The sequence below is a fragment of the Bombina bombina genome, chromosome 6, assembly GCF_027579735.1.
Source record: "Bombina bombina isolate aBomBom1 chromosome 6, aBomBom1.pri, whole genome shotgun sequence".
NCBI lineage: Eukaryota > Metazoa > Chordata > Amphibia > Anura > Bombinatoridae > Bombina > Bombina bombina.
The window spans coordinates 104,460,907-104,484,830 of record NC_069504.1 but is presented as its reverse complement, the minus strand read 5'-3'; the positions used below and the strand labels follow the sequence as shown (position 1 = coordinate 104,484,830).

Sequence of the window (23,924 nt, the reverse complement as noted above, 5' to 3'; positions counted from 1 at the left end):
ATATGATCATATCTGGTGGCTAAATAGTGGAATGAAATATACCAAAATGGGCCTAGATCAATACCTAGGGTTGTCTACTTTAAAAATATAAATAGTTTTCATAGGAAAACAAAAATAAATAATAATACAAGGCTCTATTTCTGTTTAAATGGAGTGATAGCAAAAATGCTAAAAAAATTCTCTGGTACTGGGCAGTTTTTTCTCGGAAATTCCTGGTAGCTAAGGGGTTAATCTCTGCAGCTGGCATAACAATTAAATGAAAACACATTAAAGGGAAACTAATTTTACAGTACTATGTCCCTTTAGCTTTTACTCCATAGCATTGACATGTGACCCATCATTGGAAAGAAAGAAAAAAAAAAAAATTTCAGCTGAGGGGCCATATCCGGCTGTCACGTGGACCCTTTGAACCTTATCCTATAAGACACCAGGTTTAGAATAAAAAAAGAAGGGAGGGTTTAAAAAAAAATGTGCCTGTCTTAGCAAGAAAAGAAAACATATGCTCAAAGACTAATTACTTTAAGAGAAGAATCTCATCTTTCACATGCCTCTTTGAAAAGCACATGGTTAGTATAAACATTTAGTAACACATCATATACCAATATTAAAAAAAAGTGTGTCCCAGGGATACACTGGGCTGGAATAGCAATCACCCCCCACCCAGGCTGCTGTTGGAATCAGGGCTAATGCAGGTGCAGTGCCCAGCAGTTTTAAGAGCACACAACCCAATCAGCTTTTTCCTTTAGCTTTTATCAGAAAGCACTGCACATGAGATATAAACTTTACATTAAGTAAGTGAAATGTTTAAGAAAGCAGTAAACAATTTTAAATCCCATAACAGTAAAGAGCTTACTTTATGATTTCTCATGTGTTTTTAATATTTTTAAATAAATAATATTAAATATAACATTTTATAAGGGGTGAGTTGCTATACCTAGTCCCCCTGGGCCATAAATTGCAAGCCCTCCACTTCCTCTATCAGCAGAAATTAAATTAATACACGTATGAGTGTGTAATCTGACAGAGAAGAGATGCCTCTTTAAAATAATGGGGCAACATGACCTTCTAGTGATCACGATCTTTCTGGGTGTTTTTAATCCCCACAGATTAAAAAAATCTTTAGTTTATTGTCCTTTTATTAAAAAGAGGTGATTATTTACCTAGTTCAGAGGAATAAAATTAGTCACGTAGACTACACCTCCCTCTTAGCCAACAATAAACCAGCACACGGGTAAGGGGAGGAGCCTGTTTTCTTCAAATGATGGGTCATATGACTTTTTAGATATCATATGATTGGTGTAAAAATGTCACTTCTCTCTGTAGATCAGGTCTTCCCAAATTCCAGCCCATTGCCACATCTAACGTGCCAAGTTTTTTTGGTGTGTCCCACGTTAATATTTAAAGCATGTGTATTTTTTTTTATTTTTTCATAGATACAATTAAATACAATTATTAGTTATTAATTGTCTATGTACAATTTTTTTTACTAAAAATGTGACTATAATATCATTTTACTTTGAGGTGTTAGCTTTAGTGTGTCACGGCCAATCCCATTATAAGCGACAGACCCTTATGTAAACAAGTTTTGGCACTTCTGTTCTAGGTACTTGCAGTAGTGTTAAAACAATTGGTGGGACAACTATAAATATAAAGGGCCAGATTACAAGTGGATTGCAAACGTTTGCGCGCCAGCGATATTGGTTTTTTTTCGATCGTTTGCGATGGTACTACAATTGGAAAGACAACGCGATCGTTTGAGTGCAATTCAAGTTAATGCTCATCGGGTTAACGTGTCCTTAGAGCTGTGGTTAACTGTTTCACAAAACAAATAAGTTGCACAAAACACATCGTATATATACAAGTTGAAAAAAAGGCACTCACTGCTCATTTCAAATTTATATATATATATTGTACCAAAATACCATCAGATACATGTAGAAATATGTATTTATGAATAAATAGAACATATTCTGCTATGTGCAGAACATTGGATTGTGAAATATTCATATTTTCATGACGGGTTAGCGGACATGAGAATAAGCGATCGGGTATGCGCGTGAGTTGGGTGTTAGATTCCCCCCCCCTTTTTTTTCTTTCTTTGACTTCTATGGGGGAAAATAGGTTATCACACACGCAATATTCTAAGTTCGGCCTTTTGCATGTGCTGGGTTAGTGCAAGCGCAATAACTTTTTACTTTTCAACTTGTAATACCAGCGCAACTTGATGTGTGCAAAAATTTGCTTCTAGCGCAATTAGCACTCTAAATAGCGTTCCACTCGTAAATCTCTCCCATAGTGTTTTTGTATACCTTGATATCACTATGTTTTGATCAAATTTTTTTTTTTCCATTGAAAACTTTCTGTGGATGCTCATGCACATGTTAATGTGGGTAATTAATTTGTACATGTTTGCAGGGTCTTGCCATTATCGTTTAAAACTTTTATCCTATTTGTGTAGTATATAGGGTCACATTGTATCAAGCCAGAAATATTCTCTTTATACTAATGAATATGTTTTATTTTAGGTGAATGTAAAAACCTTCAAGACCTGAACCTGTCAGAATGCCAAGGCTTGAATGTAAGTGTTATTATTTTTTTGAGCAACTTTCCATTTTTATGAAATATAGCTTTCAAAGTGGAATTACTAAATTACAGATGTAATATTTATTCTGGAGCCAAAGCCAGAAAACAAAGTTCCTGTTTTATATGATTTTCATATGGATTCACTTATTTATATTAGCCGTAGACCATTGACCTTGGTTGCAGAATAAAGGCCTCTTGTTGCAAAAAGTCCAGAAACGTTATTTTGTTATGTTAAAATCCATTTAAAATATTTTCAATGTCCACTAATACATTAATCTGCACAATGCATTGTTAAAGGTGAAGGGAAGTAATGAATTCAGTTTAATACATCACTTCAAATTGAGTTTTCTCCTAATCTGCAGCCAGTCAGTGGCAATACCTACTAAGTGATACAGATCACTACCCTTTTTATGCAGCCTCTGATTGGCTACTTAGAGCAAAACTGTATCAAAGTAAGTAAACATCCTGGATAAGGGGACAAACAATCCTTTTTTTTTTCACAATTCAAAAAGGTGTGCAGGTTAGCAGTGTTACACATAATGTGCCCTACAACAGTAGCAATACACAATTCTTCATCAAAATAACTACAAAGATGGTCCTATGAATTGAAGTAGTGAAACTAATTGGCTTTTTTTTTTTTTAAATGTGTTTGTTTTTTAGCATGGAGGTCATATTGTGCCATTCCAATTCCAAATTAATTGTTTTCAATATATAAATTGTATTGTATGGTTTTTTTTTGGTTTTTTTTTAAATATGAGATTTGATGTTTCAAGAACTAGACATATAGGGGCATATTTATAAATGTGCGAGCAGACATTATACGAAGTAGGGCATCATGTCCGCCGCACATCAATAAACATTGATAAATACCGGCAGCATACGCTATTGGCATTTATCATTGCACCAGCAGTTCTGGTGAACTGCTGGTGCAATGCCGCCACCTGCAGATTCGTGGGTGTCAATCAACCAGATCGTATTCGATCAGGTTGATTTCTGTCCTCCGCCTCAGAGCAGGCGGACAAGTTATGAAGCAGCGGTCTTTAGACCGCTGCTTCATAACTTCTGTTTCCGACGAGCCTTCAGGAAACAAGGGGCATCAAGCTCCATACGGAGCTTGATCTGTAAACCATGCAGTTACCAGTAGGGTTGCCACCTCAGCCATGTTTTCCTGGACACTTATGAGTTACACATGTTACAGGGTGTGCAGGGAGGAACATGTATTGTGTTTCTAGACAGCACTATTCATATTCCTCCCTGCACACCCTGCAGCATGTGTAACTTATAAGTGTATTTTAAGGGACGGGTGGCAATCCTAGTTACCAGGCAGCCAACAACTTTCCATAAGCAGGGTGCTACAACTGCTGCTGCTTGCTGCTTGTGATTGGATGACTTGCCATATCCTGTTTGGGAGCTGTGTGGTTTGCTGCACCAGAGCAGGGCTTTACTTCTGTGCCTGTCATCTTAACAAATTAGTAATTTTAAATATCCCTTTAACACATTTTAGGCTACAGAAGTGTAATTTTGTGTCAAGGATCCCTGGTTTCCAGAATATTTCCATTCCTATGTGCATGTAGGCAATACTCACAAGCTTGTGAAATGGATCGTATATGTTTGTTAATAAAGTCCCGCAAGTGCAAGAGTGTTCATAGCTCATCACCTTACATTGTGATTTACTGGTGGTAATGGTGGCATTAAACACAGTTATATGTCTGCTCCATCATTTAGCTGACGTTGTTATTTGTGAAGAGTAAGTATTTGAGGTTAACCCATTCACAGCCAAGAATGTAATAAAACATTGCTACCAACATTTTAATTTCACAGAAATACTGTTATTGAAATACCAGTTATACTGTTACATCACATACGGTTTTAACAGTGATGTTTCAATAATATTTCCCATTCACTATACCTTTGATATCATGTCCTGATATCTTTAAAATTTTGTCTAGTTTTTATCTTTGCTTATTTGCTATACTGCTGCACTCTCATGTACACAGATAAAAATCCCCCCCCCCCCTGAGGGAAACCCAGTTACTGTATGATTAAATTATGTGATCACCTCTCCCTATGCCCAGCCTTCTTTTTCATTGTCTTGATGCCCTACCCAAAGTCATCAGATGTTTCTCACAATATAATCTGTATAATCTTGTTTTGTTTGTTTTTATGTTCATTTCCAAAAGCAGCAACATCTCAGCTTATATACATGCATACTTAGGAATGGATTATATATCAAAAGGAGGTCTCAAGTCTGAAAGAAACCAAACTCTGTGATATCCCAGATTTCCTAACAAATTAGTGGACGATATATTACATGTATGAGTCTATTTACAAGTAGGGTTGCCAGCTGTTGGTGACTGGGCATAATACCCCATTACCCCAATAAATGTTCTACTTTAGCCCCCCCCCCCACTGACCAGCAATTTTACCCTCTGGCTGACAGTAACATACTAAGCAATCATTTTACTTGTTTGGCTGCCAGTAACATATGTCAACAGAAATAATTTGACCCCCTTGACTGTCCCGTACTTCTTTCTGCTACATATTTGTAATGTGTTAAGTCATATGAGGCAATTAATATTTAGCTCAGAGACTTTAAAAAACTGGACCTTTCAGTGTCCATTTTTTGTGACGATTTTGCTGGACAGCTTGCTCGATTACTGGACTGTTCAGTTGAATACTGGACACCTGACAACCCTATTCACAAGTTAATATTCTAGTTTTCTCTTGGACATTATCCCTAGGATGAATCAATGAGAATCATTTGTGAAGGATGCACAGCGTTACTGTACCTGAATATCTCCTATACTGATATAACTAACGCAACCCTGCGAATGATGTCAAGGTAAAAGAATAGTCTTTCTTTCATTTATTTTTACACAGAGCAAATGCAGTTCTTGATGAAATGTTTTATTTCACTGTTTAGTTCTAAAGTCGTTTACTTGGGCCCTGTGCGCCATAAAAACATCAGATATTATCTTATGATTCCAGCTTTTTATCTCTTAAAGGGATAGTCTAGTCGAAATTAAACTTTCATGACTCAGATAGAGCATGCAAATTTTAGCAACTTTCTAATTTACTCCTATTATCATTTTTTCTTTGTTCTCTTGATATCTTTATTTGAATGTAAAGCTTAGGCTACATTTAGACACCAATCAGAAAGCACTACCCAGGTGCTAAACCAGAAATGGGCCCAGCTCCTAAGCTTTACATTTAAAAAAAAGATATCACCTGGGTAGCGCTTGTTGATTGGTGGCTACAGTTAGACAACAATCAGAAGGTACTACCCAGGGGCTGAACCAAAAATGGGCAGGCTTCTATGCTTACATTCCTGCTTTTTCAAATAAAGATACAAAGGGAATGAAGGCAATTTGATAATAGGAGTAAATTAGAAAGTTGCTTAAAATTGCATGCGCTATCTGAATCAAGAAAGTTTAGTTTTGACTAGACTATTCCTTTAACTTTGTAAGTTGTTCATATCCCATTCAGGTCTAATCATTGCACTGAATTTGCTACATGGTGTGAGATAGAAGGTTTTTGTGCCAATCCACTCAGAATAAAATAAACATTATGCTTACAAGAAATCCAGTGCCATTTCTAAAACTGAATGGTTTGCCAAAGATAGAATCTCCTGGACATTATAAACAACAATGTTCACTGGAACTAAATTTATATAGCTGAAGGCTCCAGCTTTTTATAAAATGCCTAACTGTCTCTGGGATCTAAGACTTTCTTAAGAGATTTATTCCTGGCAGTAAGACCTCTAATCTCCAGACATATAGAAGTATAGGACTAAACTCACTGTGCACAGGATACTGCCCATTTCATTTTGCACAAACCAATTGCAGCACCTTCATATTACAGGGACTTACATCTTACATGTCCTGCCCTCCTGGCTAGTAGGCTCCATTTAATTAGTTCCCAATTATCCATTTTTACTATTTACAAATAGCTCCCATACCTTTATTTCAGCATTCAAAATAGCTGATTTTGCGTATGATATCCCTACCTATATTCAAAGTTTCTATACTTAAGTATAGGTTATAGAAAAGCATTGTAAACATAGCCAGCAGAAAAAATACACTTCCAGTAATGGTTAGTAGAAATAAGTAAATCTTAATTTTTCAGTTGCTCTCTCAATTTCTGATATCCCTGCAAGCTCAGTTCATTTTAATAGGTTGTTGTTTTAAAGAACAAAACCAGCTATTTCATTTAAAAATAAACCTATAGAAACAATTTATCAAGGCATGGGAAACACATTAACACAAAACAATTTTACAATACACTGTCCCTTTTAGATACAGGTAAGCAACTACAGGGGTTTTAGCTACCTCTGTAGCTCTCACGTTCATGTAAAAAGAGAAACCACTGAGCAAAATTAAATCCACTTGCTTGACTGGAAAATTGATAATGTCATAAAAAAGGTATAAGGGTGTGAAGTGGCAGAATCCAAGTTCTAAACATTGGTAGTGGTTAAGAACTGAGAGACAGTCAATCAGCATGTTGATAGGAGAAAAACTTTTAACAGGGTTGGGCTTGCGGAGAATAAGCCAATTAGAATAAGAGGGTGTGGTAAATGGCTTGATTGACCGCGAATACTTGGGCCCAATAACGGGATTTTGCAATACACACACTCATTTAACAGGCTGATGTAAGCATGACAGAGGCTGCCGCATGGATGTGTGAATATTTGCTGAAATACATTGTTAAATGAAAGCTCAGTTATTTAACCAAAGTGTATGTTTTGATATAAACGTTATTTTTTTATAAAGCCACAACTTAACCTGGGCCCCAGTGAGATGTAATTATGTTTGTGATTGGATAAGAGATTTATTCACAGATACATAACCATTAACTCAAGCAGCTACAGCACCGTTACATTAGCCTGAAACTAATTTTAAATCCAAATATTTCAAAATATAGTTTTAAATATTGTTTGTGAAGAGCTAATAAGGATTAAAACCATGTTTGAGTGTTTCAAATTTTGTCTTTGGCTTTAGCCCCAAAAAATCCCTGATATATAGATAGGACAGGCCCTGTTTCTGTGAAGTTCACTGGTATTATTTATAATGTGTTTGGTTCTGTTATTGAGTGTGCATTAGTGTTGTTGCCAGAATGTTTTTTAAAGAAAGAACACATTCTTACTCACAAAATAATTTGTTCTTAGACCTCCATAAATCTTTTTCTACATCTAAGATGAGACTGCACCAGACAACCAAACATGACCATGTAAAGGGAAGGAGATGTTTAAAGTTTATTTTTAAAGAGATATAATACAGTCTGTTTCATTTGTAATAAAAAACACGAATAAGCAGTGGGCTTTATGTAATATAAATCATTACAGTATTATTATTTATTTTTATTTTTTATACTTCATTTGTGCAGGGTCCATTCCTACCTGCCATGGCCTGAGAAGGGGGCTGGGGTCTCTACAGAAAGGCATATCTAGCTTAAGGCCATAATACTTCTAGAGTAACTTGAGCTGGTTTGCATGCTCAGTAAAGGAAGAATGTAACTTTAAGGGACATTAAACACTAAATAAATCATTGCTCCAATTATATATTCAGAGCTTAGATTAGCTTGATAATAATTTATACATGCTTTTTCAAGAATTATATTAGTTTTTTAAGTATTACAAAAATTAAAAGTTAATTTCCAGCAAGCAGAGAGCGGCACCATAACTTAGGTTACCTTTCCTGCTGAGGCCAATTAGGAATGGTTATAAATGGCTTACTAGAGTGTGCAACCAATTACTGTGTGGAATATAGCTGCGTCTCCACTTCCATGTTTAACATGAATTGGAAAGCCCTCAAAATTCAGAATTAAATTGCTTGAAAGGAGAACAAAATAACTAATGAAAGTATCTTGCAAAGTTGTTTTACTACATGAAATTAAACCATTTATATTAATATTAAGTTATCAACATGTATCTATCTCCCAGAAGGCAGGGGCTACACTGATAATTTCTTAGTGCTAATTCTTTATGTTTACTTTGATTTAACAATATTTGTTTTTACTACAAGAACACGGTTTCATATCCCTTTAAATGCACGCTTTAAAGACTGATTTGGCCTTTTTATTGCATACTACTGATCTACATGTCACATTAAAAGAATGTTGAATATGATTTATTCTAATAATATAATCTGAATTTTAGAATGATGTATTTTGTATATTATTTTATATAACAGACTAACAAATGCAAAACAAATAGTTCTGTTTGACCTTTATGTAACATTAGCAATATATCCTATTCTCAGAGAATTCCCTCGTTGTCTTAGCGAATATATAAACAGGGCCAAGATAACGTGTCTGTAAGCACAAAAAAGTCATCATTTTCTGCCTGAGCACAGAATTCTTGTCAAATGAATCATGTGTGACCCCAAAAACATATTTAGAAAAGCACTTTCAAAGTCAGACACCTGGATCTGAAATATATATAAAAATAAATATAAATAATATTAATAAATAAAATATATATTATCACAAGTAAAACACTGGTAAAATATGCTTAAAAATGCCCCTTTTATCCCAGTTAGAAAACAGTACTGTGAGATGAACCTTTTTTTGTCACTTTAATGTGTTATGAGAATTTACCCCAAGAAATAGAAAAAATACCCCATAAATAAATACAGTATATTTTAGAATATTGTTCATTGGCTAAGTGTGTGTGTATGTATGTGGGTAAATGAGTGGGTGGGTGTGTTTGTGTGCGCACACGTGTTTAAAATAAAAAAAAATAAAAAGCAAATAACTTATAGCTATCAAACACATCCAACTATTCTGTAAACTGAAAAAAATATAAATTGTTTTTATGTGAGTTAAAGTGAAGGTCCATTTTGATGAATTAGTGCCCGGTTTTTAATAAACCTATTAAAAACAAGGGCACTTTAATTCATCAAAATTGACATTTCACTGTTTTCTTCAAAAACTTACCTTTTAATTCTGAATGCCGCTCCAGCGATTCCCCCGGCCGTTGAAAGCCTCTGCAAACGTCAGAAATGACGAATCAGGCTTCCTCCAATCACAGCTCCCCCCCGGGGGGGAATCTTGGCCTGATACAACGCTGTGATTGGAGGAAGCCGGTTTCTTTATTTTGGACCCGTGAAGGCGGCTTGTGATGGGCAGAGGAAGTGCTGGAGCGGCTGCCAGGATTAAAACGCTTTTGAAGAAAACAGTGAAATGTCAATTTTGATGAATTAAAGTGCCTTTGTTTTTAATAGGATTATTAAAAACTGGGCACTAATTCATCAAAATGGACCTTCACTTTAAGTGTAAAAAGCGTATTAGTACAGCTATTTGAAACAAGTCTCTTGTGGCTTTTAGAAACCTCAGGATTTAATAGTATGAACACACTGAGTGTACGATTAACTATACACATATGACTGGAAGTGTAATGTAAGGCTGTATGGCAATACTTGCTGTTTTGGCTCCCCTGGCACAGCAGGAGCAATAAATAATACATTAAGTTTCTCCGTGTTCCTTTTTTTAAAAAACAAAGAAACCACAACAAAATACAAAGCTTTTCTTAAATCTCTCTGATTTCATTTAGAAAAACAAATGAAACCGTTTATTGCACTTAGCCTTTGGCTGATCTTCTTACACAGTTAAATGTGAAATCTTATAAATAAACTTTACAAATATACCCTCAATAAAAAGAATATATATATAAACCATTTCATTCTTAACACACACAGCAAATACAGTTTTTAGTGTAAAAAAATGTTTACGTTAAAGTCTTTAACCCTTTGGCTTCATGAAGAGAATAGAATAACAACAGTATAAATATACAGAGATTTTGTGTTAACCCTATCATATCATTTTCTACTTCAGATACCTTCTGAACCTACAGTTTTTAAGCTTAGCTCACTGCAGGAAATTCACAGACAAAGGATTACAGTACCTGGGCTCAGGAAAAGGCTGTCGCAAACTCATCTACTTGGACCTGTCGGGCTGCACTCAGGTTGGTGCTGCATTTTTGTTTGTAATGCAGAAAAAAAAGGGGAATCCTTGGAACAAGCAATTGTGTCTTCCTCTCACTGTGCATTGAATTAGTGCTGGTCCTACAAGAAACTTCAGTGGTTTTAAATTACAAGGCTACAGCTGCTAACAGCCTCCTCAGGATTAGCACTATAGCCAATGGCTCAGTTCCAGGGCCGTGTCATACTTACACACAGCTAGTTCTGACTGGATAATGAAAAAAAGATTGAGGTTTTGTGAAAGAGTTTTAGTTTCTTCTATGAAATTTATGTTTAAATTAGATATTCTTTTTTTATGTTGGCAATAAATAAAGGGACATGAAAGTGCACAAGCATGTTTGTTAATACATGTGTAATGCAAACAATTTTCAGTTTAAAATTAAAATACATTCATATACGTTTTAATATGTACATAATAGGGCAAAAATAAAATGCTCTAAAGGGTTAGACTTAAAATATTGCACTGTTGCTTATGTATAACTATGGGGTTGGTGACGGTCACAGTCTATCGGATTAGGCCTTGTCGGCTCTTTTTCTGGCGGGAAAGACCACTTTACATTTCAGCGTGATCACAATAGCGAGTTTGTGGCTATTTGCTGCACCCAGAATTGTGTTTTCAGATCAAGGAGAAAAGCCCTATTTTTACTATAGAGCCAAAAAAGTTCTTGGAGATCACAATCCATTTTCAAGAGACTTTAATCAATTTTCTAATTCAACACCTCAAGGTACTTGATGAAGCCCAGAAATAGCCTTTTGGACAGGTTTGCAAATATACCAAGTGTATTTAGATTAATTCTGTTATATTGCACATGTGCAAGACTCTGATATGGCCACAGGAGACATTTTAGAGGTGTAATAGCATACGTGGTATCGATTCATTAAAGCTTTATTCATAGTCCGTCTGTAGTAACCAGGTCACACGTTTACATAAATATATGAGAGAGAGAGAGGTTAATTTACATATGTATATGTGTTGAGAGCAGGATATCCTGTACAGCTAAGGGGCTGTGCAGAAAAGGGAGATCAGGCCTTCAATATCTACAAATGGTGCGTAACAATCTCTTTCTGTTAATGTTTATTTGTAAGTCACACTTTAACTATTATTGTCACTATTAGTACAGGCGTCTTCCTAACTAGGCTTTAAAATGGGATTGTGCAATCTTGAGTTCAAAAGGAACCTATTGCAGTCCGTTTCCATTCTCACCACTGCTAAATCATCTGAATGCCATTTGTATGTAGCTATGATACCGCGTACAATCACTATATTGTCACTTTTAATATTTTAAAACTATTTGATTTTTTTGTTTTTGTTTTTTTGCAATATTTACATAAATTTATTTTAAAAGCGTGATTTACTTCTGAAAACAAGAATAAGACTACAGGTTTCTATTACAAGGACTTATGACATCTTATATTGTAATGTAACCCGTAGCGGACCTACTTAAAGGGACAGTCAAGTCCAAAATAAACTTTCATGATTCAAATAGGGCATGTAATTTTAAACCACTTTCCAATTTTGCTTTGTTCTCTTGGTATTCTTAGTTAAAAGCTAAACCTAGGTAGACTCATATGCTATTTTCTTAGACCTTGAAGGCCGCCTTTAATCTGAATTCATTTTGACAGTTTTTCAACACTAGAGGATGTTAGTTCATGTGTGCCATATAGATAACATTGAGCTCACGCACGCAAAGTTACCTAGGAGTCAGCACTGATTGGCTAAAATGCAAGTCTGTCAAAAGAACTGAAATAAGGGGGCAGTTTGCAGAGGCTTAGATACAAGGTATTTACAGAGGTAAAACATTTATTATTAGAACTGTGTTGGTTATGCAAAACTTGGGAATGGGTAATAAAGGGATTATCTATCTTTTTAAACAAAAAAAAATTCTAGTGTTGACCAGTGTTCCCTCTAAGTACAGTTTTGTGAGTGGCTCAGCAGTGAAACAGTTAATTAGAGCAATTAGCAAACAGTACACAATGCAGACTGAAAGGTGTGGTTCCCTTATTAACTGTTTCACTGCTGGGTCGCTCACAAAACTGGCCTTAGAGGGAATACTGGTGTTGACTGTCCCTTTAACAGAGGGCCCCAGTGCAAAATTGTTTGGGCCCTCAAAAGTAACTCAGTAGTAAGCAATAGTAATAATATACATGCTGCCCTGTATAATGATTTTGAGGATAGAGAGACAGACAGACCTGCTACCTGCACTAATAAAAAACTACCCTGCATTAGGATTGTACACATTCTGCACACGCCGTTATGGACCCTCCCAGCACTCGGTTCTGGTGTCACTGCACCTTCTGTACCAATAGTAGTTCCGCCCCTGATTTTAACAGTAATGAAGCTGCAAAGCATGAAGCCACTCTATTGCAATATTGTATCTGCAGATAAGATGTTGAAATGAGATTGCTCCTTCGTGACCGCGCTTTTATAAGTAACACACCTATCTGAACAGACTTTCAAATGATATTATGCCTTTGTGCACGCTAAGTCCCAACATGCTCACAACACTGCGTTTTACAGTGCTTGTGCTTACATTATTGAACTGTAAAACGCACTGTCATGAACATGCTTGAACTTTGCTTGCATGATCTTGTGCGATCTCGTTTGAACATCTTCTTTGCAATGAAGTGGTTTCACCCTTTACAGTTTCAGTACTGGTAAGATCCAGTATAAGATAGAAACCCGTAGCCTTCTTTGTGTTTTTAGCTGTAAATCATGCCAAACAAGAAAGAAAATGCTTTAAAATCCAATAATGTCAATATTGTAAATAAAACAATTAACCCCTTTGTTACTGTGAATTTCATAGAAAAAGTTGCCCAAAGTACCAGAGAATTTTTAAAAATATTTTTGCTATTACTCCGTTTTAAACAGAAATAGAGCATTTTTTGTTTTGTTTTGTTTTGTTTTTATTTACCTATGAAAATTATATATATTTTTAAAGTAAGCCCATTTTGGTATATTTGCCAGCCAAATACGATGATATAAAAAAAAATCTATACATTTTTTGCAAGCTTTGTTTTTCTAACTGACATTTTTTAAACACAACTACTGCAGTCATAAGACAAATGGTTGTAAAATCTTCTCTGGGGTCACCTTTCTTCAGTAATAGCAGACATGCATGACTTTACCATTGGTTTTTGGCAATTAGAAGGCCGCTAATTTAAGATGCACACCACCCTGGCAGTGAATGGGTTAATCAGTTAGCTTGTAACATTAATGTTTGCTTTAGTGTAGTGATTACCCTCCTACCTGACACCTCCCACCCCTTGATCGCTCCTAAACAGCTCTCTTCCATTCCCCTCACGCACACACTTCTTTCTTACCCCTGTTGTCCCCACCATGTTTCTGTAGAGTAGGGTTCCCCCTCACCCTCCTCGCCTTTCCCCTACAAGCAATTCCTTTTTTTCTGTAGTGTAGGGTCCAACCTCACCCATCCCTCCACAAAACAATTTTTTGTATTGTAGGGTCCTACCCCTCCCTCTTTCCTGCCTAACATTTTTTTTCCATAGTTTTTTTATGATCCAGATAGAGCATGTCATTTTAAACAACTTTCTAATATACTTCTATTATAAATTGTCATTGTTCTCTTGGTATCTTTTGTTGAAAAGCAGGGACGTAATCTCAGGAGCCTGTCCTCTTCTGGAGCACTTTATGGCAGAAAGTTTGCAAGAATGTTATCAATTTTCACCTACCTAGGTATCTCTTCAACAAAGAATATTATGGGAATGAAAAAAAAATGATAATACAAGGAAATTGGAAACTTTTTTTTAAGTTGTGTGCTCTGTCTGAATCACAAACTAAAAATCTTGGGTTTCATATTCCTTTGACACACAAAAACGCCTTTTTGGGAACTTTTCTAGTGAAAACAAGTTCACAGCTGCTGGCTTTTAAGGCACAGATCCATTTTGCACTTCAAAAACATGCTGACCAATTTGGGTGGAAAGCAAAAAGCCATTTCAGGAGGAAATAACCGATATAGGGCTAGAATACAAGTGCAGTGCTAATTTATCGCGTGCACGCAAACAGGCAAATTTGCCCATTTGCGGGCGCACCATAAATAACCAGCAATTACAAGTGGCTGGTAATTGCTACAGCAGTAGCAATTAGCGCTTATAAAATTAACCAGAAATCAGATCTCTGGTTAATTTTACAAATGCCCTCAAAATCAAGTGTAATATACCTTTTTTTAAAAAAACCTTTTTCTTTGACATGTCAAACAGTTGTATACAGTGTGTACAAAATTGGACTGAGATCTGTCCAGATATAACAAAATCTATATGGTAGAGGTAGTGAGTCCTCTCTTCACAGACCTCTAGTGTCCATCAGGTTGTATTGGGTTTCTCCAATTGTCATTAGAGATATTTGTCCAACTATTGACACCTTTTTTTTTTTTTTTTTGTATTGTCCATAATAGTGAACACTGCACTATTAGTCTGTGCAGGTCAAAGGATTCACATTTTAGACAGATGCAAAATTGGTCAAAACTGTGTACTACAAAAGATACATATCACATATTAAACATTCATACTAAACTTAACATTCTAAATGAACGCAACAAACTTAATGGAGCTGCGAGAGGTCACTCGGTCACCCAAGGGTATAGGCGAGTTACAAATCTATATGTTATCTTATTAGTGTTCCCATATATCCCATTCCCCCCCTCAGGTTTGCTTTAAGTATGTAGATTGTATTCTTAAAGGGAGTTAGAAGTTGCCTTCTAGTTGGTAAGTCTAAGCTTTCTAAGTATAGTTTCCATTTGGTTAAGAATCGCGGAACTCACAAAGTCATGTCAAACATGGTATCATATTGCTCATATATTACATATTTTAATAACATGTGTTTACATATGATGTCTATCAGTGTGAGGGAAATCGATTGACCCATTTTTGATAGCCAAAAGGAAATGCAGTTCCAATATCTTCGGATCTTGGGGAAATACCATATATAATGTAAAAAATCTGAGTCTGGGTAGGAACATTTACCACAAACATTAGAGAAATCTTTCCTCCATTTAATCAGTCCATTTGGAGTGAGATAGTCTTGGTATATGACCCTGATCTGAGATTCCCTAAGATCAGTTGCCATATTGGCCGTCTAATTTAATTTTAAGCTATTATATATTTCTCCAATGTTTTAACGCCTTGAGACCCTCACGGGTGATTAGTTTGCGCTCTATATGTACCCAATAGATAGATAGATAGTGTCAGCAGAGTTTAATCTGGTTGTATATTTACTACAGGTGTGTAAAAGTTCTTGATGAGATTTAGCAAATTTAGACTGAATCAATAGGTTATATATTGGAGAAATGGCAAAATATTAGTTAGTGGTGTGTTATTCCAAAATGTAGTACAAGTTCGCAGAATCTGATTTATGTAATGGCGTAATTGGAAATAAGCAAACCTTTGATTTGTAGAGGTATGGTATTTTCTACAAACAACATCAAAAGGCAGGACCGATTTTGTGGGGTCATCTAGAACTTTGTTCAGTTTAATAATACCCAACAGTTCCCAATTATGGAAGACAGGGTATAGAAAGCCTGGTATTAATCTAGGGTTTCCGCAAATAGGTAGGTATCGTGAGTGAGAGGGATCTGTTCCTATATGTTTGTTCAGTGACTGCCATGCTTGGAGTATATTTTTAAACATTGGGTGGTGTTGGAGCGAAAGGGGCAGTTCTGAGAGGGTCGCATGTGGTAGGATGGATAGTGAGATCTGAGGCAGTGAAGCTTCCTCTAGGTGCATGGAAGAAAAGTGTTGCGTACCTAGTTTCCAATCTAGGGTGAATTTGGCCAAGGATGCCCAGTTATAGTAAGTGATGTTGGGAAGGCCTAAGCCACCTTTCGTATAAGGCAGATATAATTTAGCTAGACTTTGTTTCGGCTTACCTTCTTTCCACAGAAAGGTGCGGAACGAGCGTTGTAGGTCTGTCAGATCTCCTTGTTTCATTTGTATGGAGAGCACGTGCATGGGGTAGAGGAGTTTACGGAGTACATTCATTTTAATCACATGTACTCTTCCCATTAGTGAAAGAGGCACGTGCTGCCAGGTGTTTAAATCAGTTTTAATTTTGCATAGTATTGGAGTAAAATTATGTTTATACAATTTGTATGGGTTAGCTGAGATGTGAATGTTCAAGTAGATTAAGTAAGTATCAACCGTGCGAAAGGGCAAAGAAAATGAGTTTCCCCCAGTTGCACGCCTGAGCCACAATATTTCTAACTTATTAACATTAATTTTGTAGCCAGATAATTCTCCAAATGATTGTATGGCCTCTAAGATTTTTAGGATATAGATTTCAGGTTCTGAGACAAATAGGAGCATATCATCCGAATAAAGAGCTATCTGCAGTCTATGGGATTGGAGGTCAATTCCAGGGAATATGGTTCTCAGGTAAACTGCCAAGGGTTCTGGGGCAATATTAAATAGGAAAGGGGATAAGGGACATCCCTGTAGGGTTCCCCTATGCAGATGTACAGGGGAGGAGTAAAGGTTATTAATATGTACAGGGGAGGAGTAAAGGTTATTAATCAGTAAGTATGCAGTGGGGCTGCTATAAATATTTTTTATAAAATCAATAAAACAGCCGCTTATTCCAAAATTCCCCATAGTGTGAAATAGGCGATTCCACTCTACTCTATCGAAGGCCTTCTCTGCATCCAAAGACAGCATGAAGGCTTCTGGTAAAACCTAACTGGTCTTTTCCCGTCTCGTCAGTGGACAGTTTGGGTAGGGTGATCTTATCCCAGAATCTATTCTGAGCTTCTGAATTATTAGGTAGTGCTGTAAAGAGAGTTGAGTAGTATTCTGCAAATTCAGCCACTATATTTGGGTTATTGATTAAGGAGTTTCCCATTTTAAGCACTGGTTCTGTTTCCATGTCTTAGGAATCTGCCCTGTTTCCTATGTTCTTGGTGTATGGTGTTTTGAAGTAAGAAGGTGTCTCTTTCTTTTTTTGCCTAAAATATATTAATCTATGTGTTGTAGTTGGGTATTGGCAATATGTTAAGTAAGCATTGGTCAAGGTATCATTATAATGTTTTTCCTTACTATCATGTAGATGTTTTCTTTTGGTAAGGTAGGCAATAATCCCAATAATCCCAATAAAGCTCAGGGGTGGTTATGTGTGGTGCATTGTTAGATGCAAAATCATTCCATTGTCTCGTAAGATATGTACAGAAATCTGGGGAGGCAAGTAAAGTGTAATATACTTTATTAAAAAAATAAAGATAGTAGCATCTTTATTTTTTAATAAAGTAACTGCAATAAGCCATTTATGAGGGTTCAACGTTGTTCAGTGTGGGGTGTTAGAAAAAAACAGCACTAAAAAGTGCCTTACATAGCGGTCTATGGGAAATGTGTGTTCCTTGTAAATATATATGTATAGGCTTATATACATATGTATATATTTTTGTGTAAATACACATATAAACACATAAATATACATATATATTTTCTTCCCATCCAAAAAAATATTATAAGAGACCTATCATCATGGCTCTCTAAAAAGTTATCGTGGTTAGGCAAAATAAACATGCTCAAAATGAATATCTTCCCCAGACTCCTGTATATACTCCAAGCCTTGCCAATCCCACTACCCAAAAACTATATTTTCTTCATAAATGGAAAGAGTCCACAGCTGCATTCATTACTTTTGAGAATTCAGAACCTGGCCACCAGGAGGAGGCAAAGACACCCCAGCCAAAGGTTTAAATACCCCTCCCACTTCCCTCATCCCCCAGTCATTCTTTGCCTTTCGTCCCAGGAGGTTGGCAGAGAAGTATCAGAGTTTGCATTTAGTCTCTTATGGAGAGTAGTACTCTTCGGCATGGGACTGGAGTTTTAAGTAGTCCTTTCAGCCTTTCAGTGAAAGCATGGATGAAAGTTGGAGTCTGGAGATGCAGGGAGAGTCTTTCTGCAAATCCATCCTGACTCATTTTAACAGCTCCTCAAGCAATCGGCATTGACGAGTTTCACTGCCTGCTTTCTTCTCTCAAGCGATGCTACTATCTGTCACACTTGAAGGACTGTGTTCCTGTTCCACAGCGTAGATTCTGGTACGATCGTTTCATTTTACTTTCTTCATGATTGTATGGTATTATAAATGTTTTCCCGAGAGGCTACCACCTTGCGGGACTAACTATAAATCAGGGTCTCAGTGAGGCTCCTTTTGTATCTTGGAATCAAGGGTTAATATCTCCTGAGGGGGTTATTGAACAGGGTTTTTTTTAATCATGTTTGTGATGTGATTCGACCTGCTTATGTGTAGTGTTACTTAGGCTCATGGCTTGTGGAACATAACAGCATTTGGAAGTGACGCAGCCTTTGCAGTCGGGCGTGCTTTTTCTGGACTGTACGGTTCACCTTGTGACCGGGCGTGGTCATGTTTTTGACATTCCATTTCTGTATGGCGACGGAGAAATTCTGATCTGCTGGTGTCTGGCTTTTAGGAGGTGGTGAGTGCCCCAGCCATTGTGGGTGTCAGGTGCCGTTTAAGTTTTTGGTCCAATGTTTGTATCAATATCCTAGCTATAGAGAAGTCTGATATTGTGGACACACCATCGCTTACTACGCATGCAGGTAACCCAGAGTTTGCTTTTCCTTCTCCGGAAGGTAGCTTCTTCCTGCCAGGGGTTTCGGCACGATGTCGCATGTCTATAATTTTGGCACTGGAATGTATGCAACTTCCAGAAGTTGGTATTAGATACTGTTCGTGTTTCGTTATCCAGGGCTCTTCAGGCTTGAGGTGGCCTGTTCAGCTCTCTGGGGGAACGACTGTCCCTGAGGCTTCAGGGGGTCAGCCTTCGGAGCCAGAGTCGTCTTTCCCTCCAGTGGGGGTATGCTGTGCTTTTCGGTATAGACTGACGCACCTTCGTGTTCTTTGAGGCACGCTTTGGCCTTGTCGGAAGATCCCATCCTTAATGGATCTGAGACTTCTCAGTCGGCTTCTTCGAATAGCTTGCAGAATTAGACATTAGGGGATGAAGTAATCTTCTTATAGTCTTGTTATCGAGTACTCCTTCCAGTTTGAGCTTGGTAGAACAGGGTCCCTGTTGGGCCGTTCCTGAGGGTGCGTCTGTTCATTTTTGGCGATAAAAATGCGGGTTGCCTTTTCTTTTCTTTGTATTTCAAGCTCATGTTGGTTTTTTGTTTCCTTCGGGAAGTTTGTCTGGAATCGATACTCATGATTGTTTGTTTGCACTGTTGCTTCTAAGGAAGTTTGTAATGGACGTGTTTAGTCCTATGTGTGTCTGCTGTTTTTCCCTCTGTAGGGGGGATTCTGTGCGGCCTTGACAGTGATGACCCTTGGTTTCAGGCTGGTTCTGATTGGGTTCAGATCCTTCTGTCTCGAGGCCTAATTCAGACACGTGGCGCCTGTTCTGCCTGGCTGGTCCGGTTGGGCGCCAAGTTCCTCACATATTATTGTGTTATTGTTGTTTTCTTTTACAAGTTCCAGCTAAGCATCTGAGGGGACCGGAGGGTCCGTGAGGCATGGGGGACTGGTTCAGTCCTTATTGACCTCTCAAGCTGGTCGACAGGGACTCTGTGGAGTTCTGCTGCGACTCTCTCTTTGATTCCGACTTTACGTTGGGAAGTGGAGTGTTTCCTTCCCTGCGTGGGTTGGAGGTTGGGAGGATTTAGGCCCTTCTTGTCACTGGTTCTGGCGGGCTTGCCTTCTGCGGCTCTTGGAATTGTCCTTTTTGGATTTTTTCCTTTTGAGGTTCTCTTCTTCGGATGAGATTTCGTAACTTTGTCCGTTGCTCTATATCGGTCTTGGCTGCCTTATGGGGGGCCTTGTGGCCTTTTTCCTACTTCGGGAATTTAGTCGTTCCCTATCAGGGATGATAGGCGTGTTGTCTCCTTCTACAACCTTCGCTTAGGGGTTTTTCTACCGGGGTTTGGGATGTTCTGCATTCTTTTCCCTTCGGTACAGTCCTTTGGTACTCCTGAGGAGATTATGGAGACTAGCCTTTGTTTTTCTCACTCTTCGGGGTCCTCAATGTTTCTCTGGGTGTTGTTTTAACGCCTTTTTGGGCTCTAGGCTCTTAGTCTGACTCTGTCATACTTTAGCTCCTTTTGGAGTGTTGGACTCCTGCAAGGGTTTTCTCTTCCTTTTGGGTTGGGATCAGTGACGTGCAGTGAGGTCAGAGGCTGGTGAGGCACTAGATATGATACACTGGAGAAACACATGTACAGAGGGCCGCAAGTACCCCCATCAGGGCAGGTTTAAATGACAGCTGAACCAGTGCACAGGTGACATAATCAGGTGATGGGTGAGAGCAAGTTAGTAACCATTGAGTTACTGATCAGCTGATTACTTCACCTGTGCACTGATTCAGCTATAATGAAAACCTGGCCTGTTGGGGGTACTTGAGGACCATTGTTGAGAAACACTGCACTGAAGCACTAGCTCATCGGAAATGTATTGATTACCTGTAGAATAAAGTACACACACTCTGCTCACATACACACTCACACAATTCTGTGGCACAGTGCCAGTTACTAAGCAATTTGAATGATCCACAATCTCTTCTCTACTCATTACTGTATTGTAAAAATAGAAATAATTTACCATACAAGTTTTACACAAAGGACAAGTTATCAATACTGCCAACACAGCTGCTGGAATATGGTGTTCAAGAAACGCACGTGCACATCCCACTTAGGTATGCTCTTCAACAAAGGACACCAAAGGATACCAAAAGAATGAAGTACATAATAATAAAAGTAAAATAGAAAGTTTATTTGTTTATTTTTTTGTGCAATTTCTATCTGAATGATGGAAATGTAATTACGACTTTCATGTTCCTTTCAAAAACTAATTTGATTTGCTGACATGGGGCCAGTAACAGTTGATGCTAATTCTCAAAATATAAATAACTAGAAAAGTCTATTAAAAAAGCATGCTCTACCTCAATCATGAAAGTTTAATTTTAAATCTCTCCCTTTGGCTATGTGTTTAACCAGTAGCTTTACAGTGGCATTATTTCTAAAAACATTTAACTGCAATAATTACATATATTTTTCAAATGCCTCATTATCTCCTTTTTATTAATATAAACTTGTATAAAAGCAGCACATATTAAAAACACAATGCAACAGCTTTCAATTGATTTGTGAATTACAAGTTAACAGCAGTCTTTAAATAAATGGAGACACAGAGAAAAATAAAAATAGATACTGCATCCTCTGACTGAACAGACATAACATATATGGAGTTTGTACCAAATTAAATAAAATAACCATGAAAAAGGGAGGCTTAGCAATATTCAATGTCAAACACTTTAATTTAAATAATGTGGACACTGCACACTTAACTTCAAACTCTGGGTTTTAAATTATGGATTTAAATTTGAATTCACCCTTTGACTTCCTGTCAGTATTGGGTTATTCTAACTTACTGTCCCCCTGTTAATGAGCTGTGTCTGAACACAATTTGTGAATCACAAGAGATGTAGAAAACTACTTTACTCTTCTGCTTGGTGTCATCTGTTCTTAGGTTACCTCAGCTTCCAGTTGTGTCACATGACCTTGCTCACTGCATCCTCCTTCTGATTAATCTATATATCCTTCACTTGCTAGGAGGCATCAAGAGGGGTGCCTCCTATTGTTCCCAATTTTTGCTGCTAATATATTGACAGAACACAGGTGGCGCTGCAGCACAGCTTTTCCTTTGACCCATGTATTGCAATTGAGAGAAGCGTTCCTGTACCTGCCTCTCCATAGCATTACATGGGAGGAAAATATTATTATTTTTTTTTACTTTTTTTTGTTTTAATTCAAATTTAATTAAGCTTTGGCCACATATGGCAGGGTAGGCACTGCCTCCCCTGCCTCCTATGAGTGCACGTCCCTGGTTGGGATTTCGAGTGAGTCTTGTTCCTGTTTTCCGGGTTAGTTCGGTTATGTTCCCTGTGAAGTTCCCTTGAAAGATCTGGGGCTTAGACCTATAGTTTTTGTGTGGATATTCTGGATGTCCGGAAGACTTCCGATCCTATGGCTCGTTCGGTGTGATTCATTTTTTCCAGGGAACATAGACTATGACTTTCGGTCTAGTCGAATGGGGGGGGGGGGGTAGAGCTAGCGCTAGGACTCTCCTAATGCCAAATACAAGGAACTTCCTCAAATAAGCTCCAAATTAAACTAGTCTAATGTACAAAAAATGGGAAAAGATAGTATTGGTACTCCTGAGGAGATTATGGAGACTAGCCTTTGTTTTTCTCACTCTTCGGGGTCCTCAATGTTTCTCTGGGTGTTGTTTTAACGCCTTTTTGGGCTCTAGGCTCTTAGTCCGACTCTGTCATACTTTAGCTCCTTTTGGAGTGTTGGACTCCTGCAAGGGTTTTCTCTTCCTTTTGGGTTGGGATTTCGAGTGAGTCTTGTTCCTGTTTTCCGGGTTAGTTCGGTTATGTTCCCTGTGAAGTTCCCTTGAAAGATCTGGGGCTTAGACCTATAGTTTTTGTGTGGATATTCTGGATGTCCGGAAGACTTCCGATCCTATGGCTCGTTCGGTGTGATTCATTTTTTCCAGGGAACATAGACTATGACTTTCGGTCTAGTCGAATGGGGGGGGGGGGTAGAGCTAGCGCTAGGACTCTCCTAATGCCAAATACAAGGAACTTCCTCAAATAAGCTCCAAATTAAACTAGTCTAATATACAAAAAATGGGAAAAGATAGTATTGGCGCTCTTTGCTAGGGGTAGGTTAGGTGTATTTAGCCTTTATCTATTAAAAAATTAAATTGCTAACAATGCGAGGATAGTGGTGTGTAAGGGTGATAAGAATTATAATCTCTAGTTGTAGAATATAAACTAAGGATTAGCTCGATAAAGCAGATTACAATAATATAAATTCTTTAATAAATAATTATAATAAAATATCACATAAAATACATGTGCAGATATGGCACAATTGTAGTTATGGTACAATTGTAAATATGGCACAAATATAGTGCAGGTCAACACAAGATAACAGATGATTAAACGTAAGGTGGACTGTGTCAGGGTTTTTTTCCCTGTTGTGTTTGCCATGTGCTGCTGGCAGCCATTTTACTCACCTCTCTTCCTGACTATGGTGCGTTGTGGGGGATGCTGCTCATTTCCTGCACTTCCTTTTATGGCCAGACTGGTGTACATCATCCATGTGAGACAGGATGCAATCTCAGAATTGTGATGTCATCACTTATTATTTAAAGGGCCTCTGTTTAGTATGCTTTGCCTTTGCGTTGTCTCAGACCTGTTTGTGAGAGTTCCTGTGTATAACCTGGCTGCCTGATGTCCTTCCTTGTTCCTGATTCCTGGCTTGTCTGACTATTCGCTTTGGCTCCTGACTCGGCTCGTCTGACTGCCTATATATAAATAAATATAAAAA

The 23,924-nt window shown here is 37.6% G+C and overlaps 2 protein-coding genes across 2 annotated transcripts in view; one reads left to right on the top strand and one right to left on the bottom strand.

Moving 5' to 3' along the window:
• Nucleotides 1–10,676, bottom strand: part of LRRC17 (leucine rich repeat containing 17) — a 44,353-nt gene extending 33,677 nt beyond the window's left edge. Inside the window, exon 1 of the mRNA XM_053716537.1 lies at nt 10,484–10,676. The gene's annotated coding sequence lies outside the window, so the exon portion shown is untranslated. The remainder of the gene's footprint in view (nt 1–10,483) is intronic.
• Nucleotides 1–23,924, top strand: part of FBXL13 (F-box and leucine rich repeat protein 13) — a 478,799-nt gene that overhangs the window by 222,981 nt on the left and 231,894 nt on the right. The window contains exons 10-12 of the mRNA XM_053716536.1: nt 2,526–2,578; nt 5,325–5,425; nt 10,414–10,543. Coding sequence (XP_053572511.1) covers nt 2,526–2,578; nt 5,325–5,425; nt 10,414–10,543 — 284 coding nt within the window. The remainder of the gene's footprint in view (nt 1–2,525; nt 2,579–5,324; nt 5,426–10,413; nt 10,544–23,924) is intronic.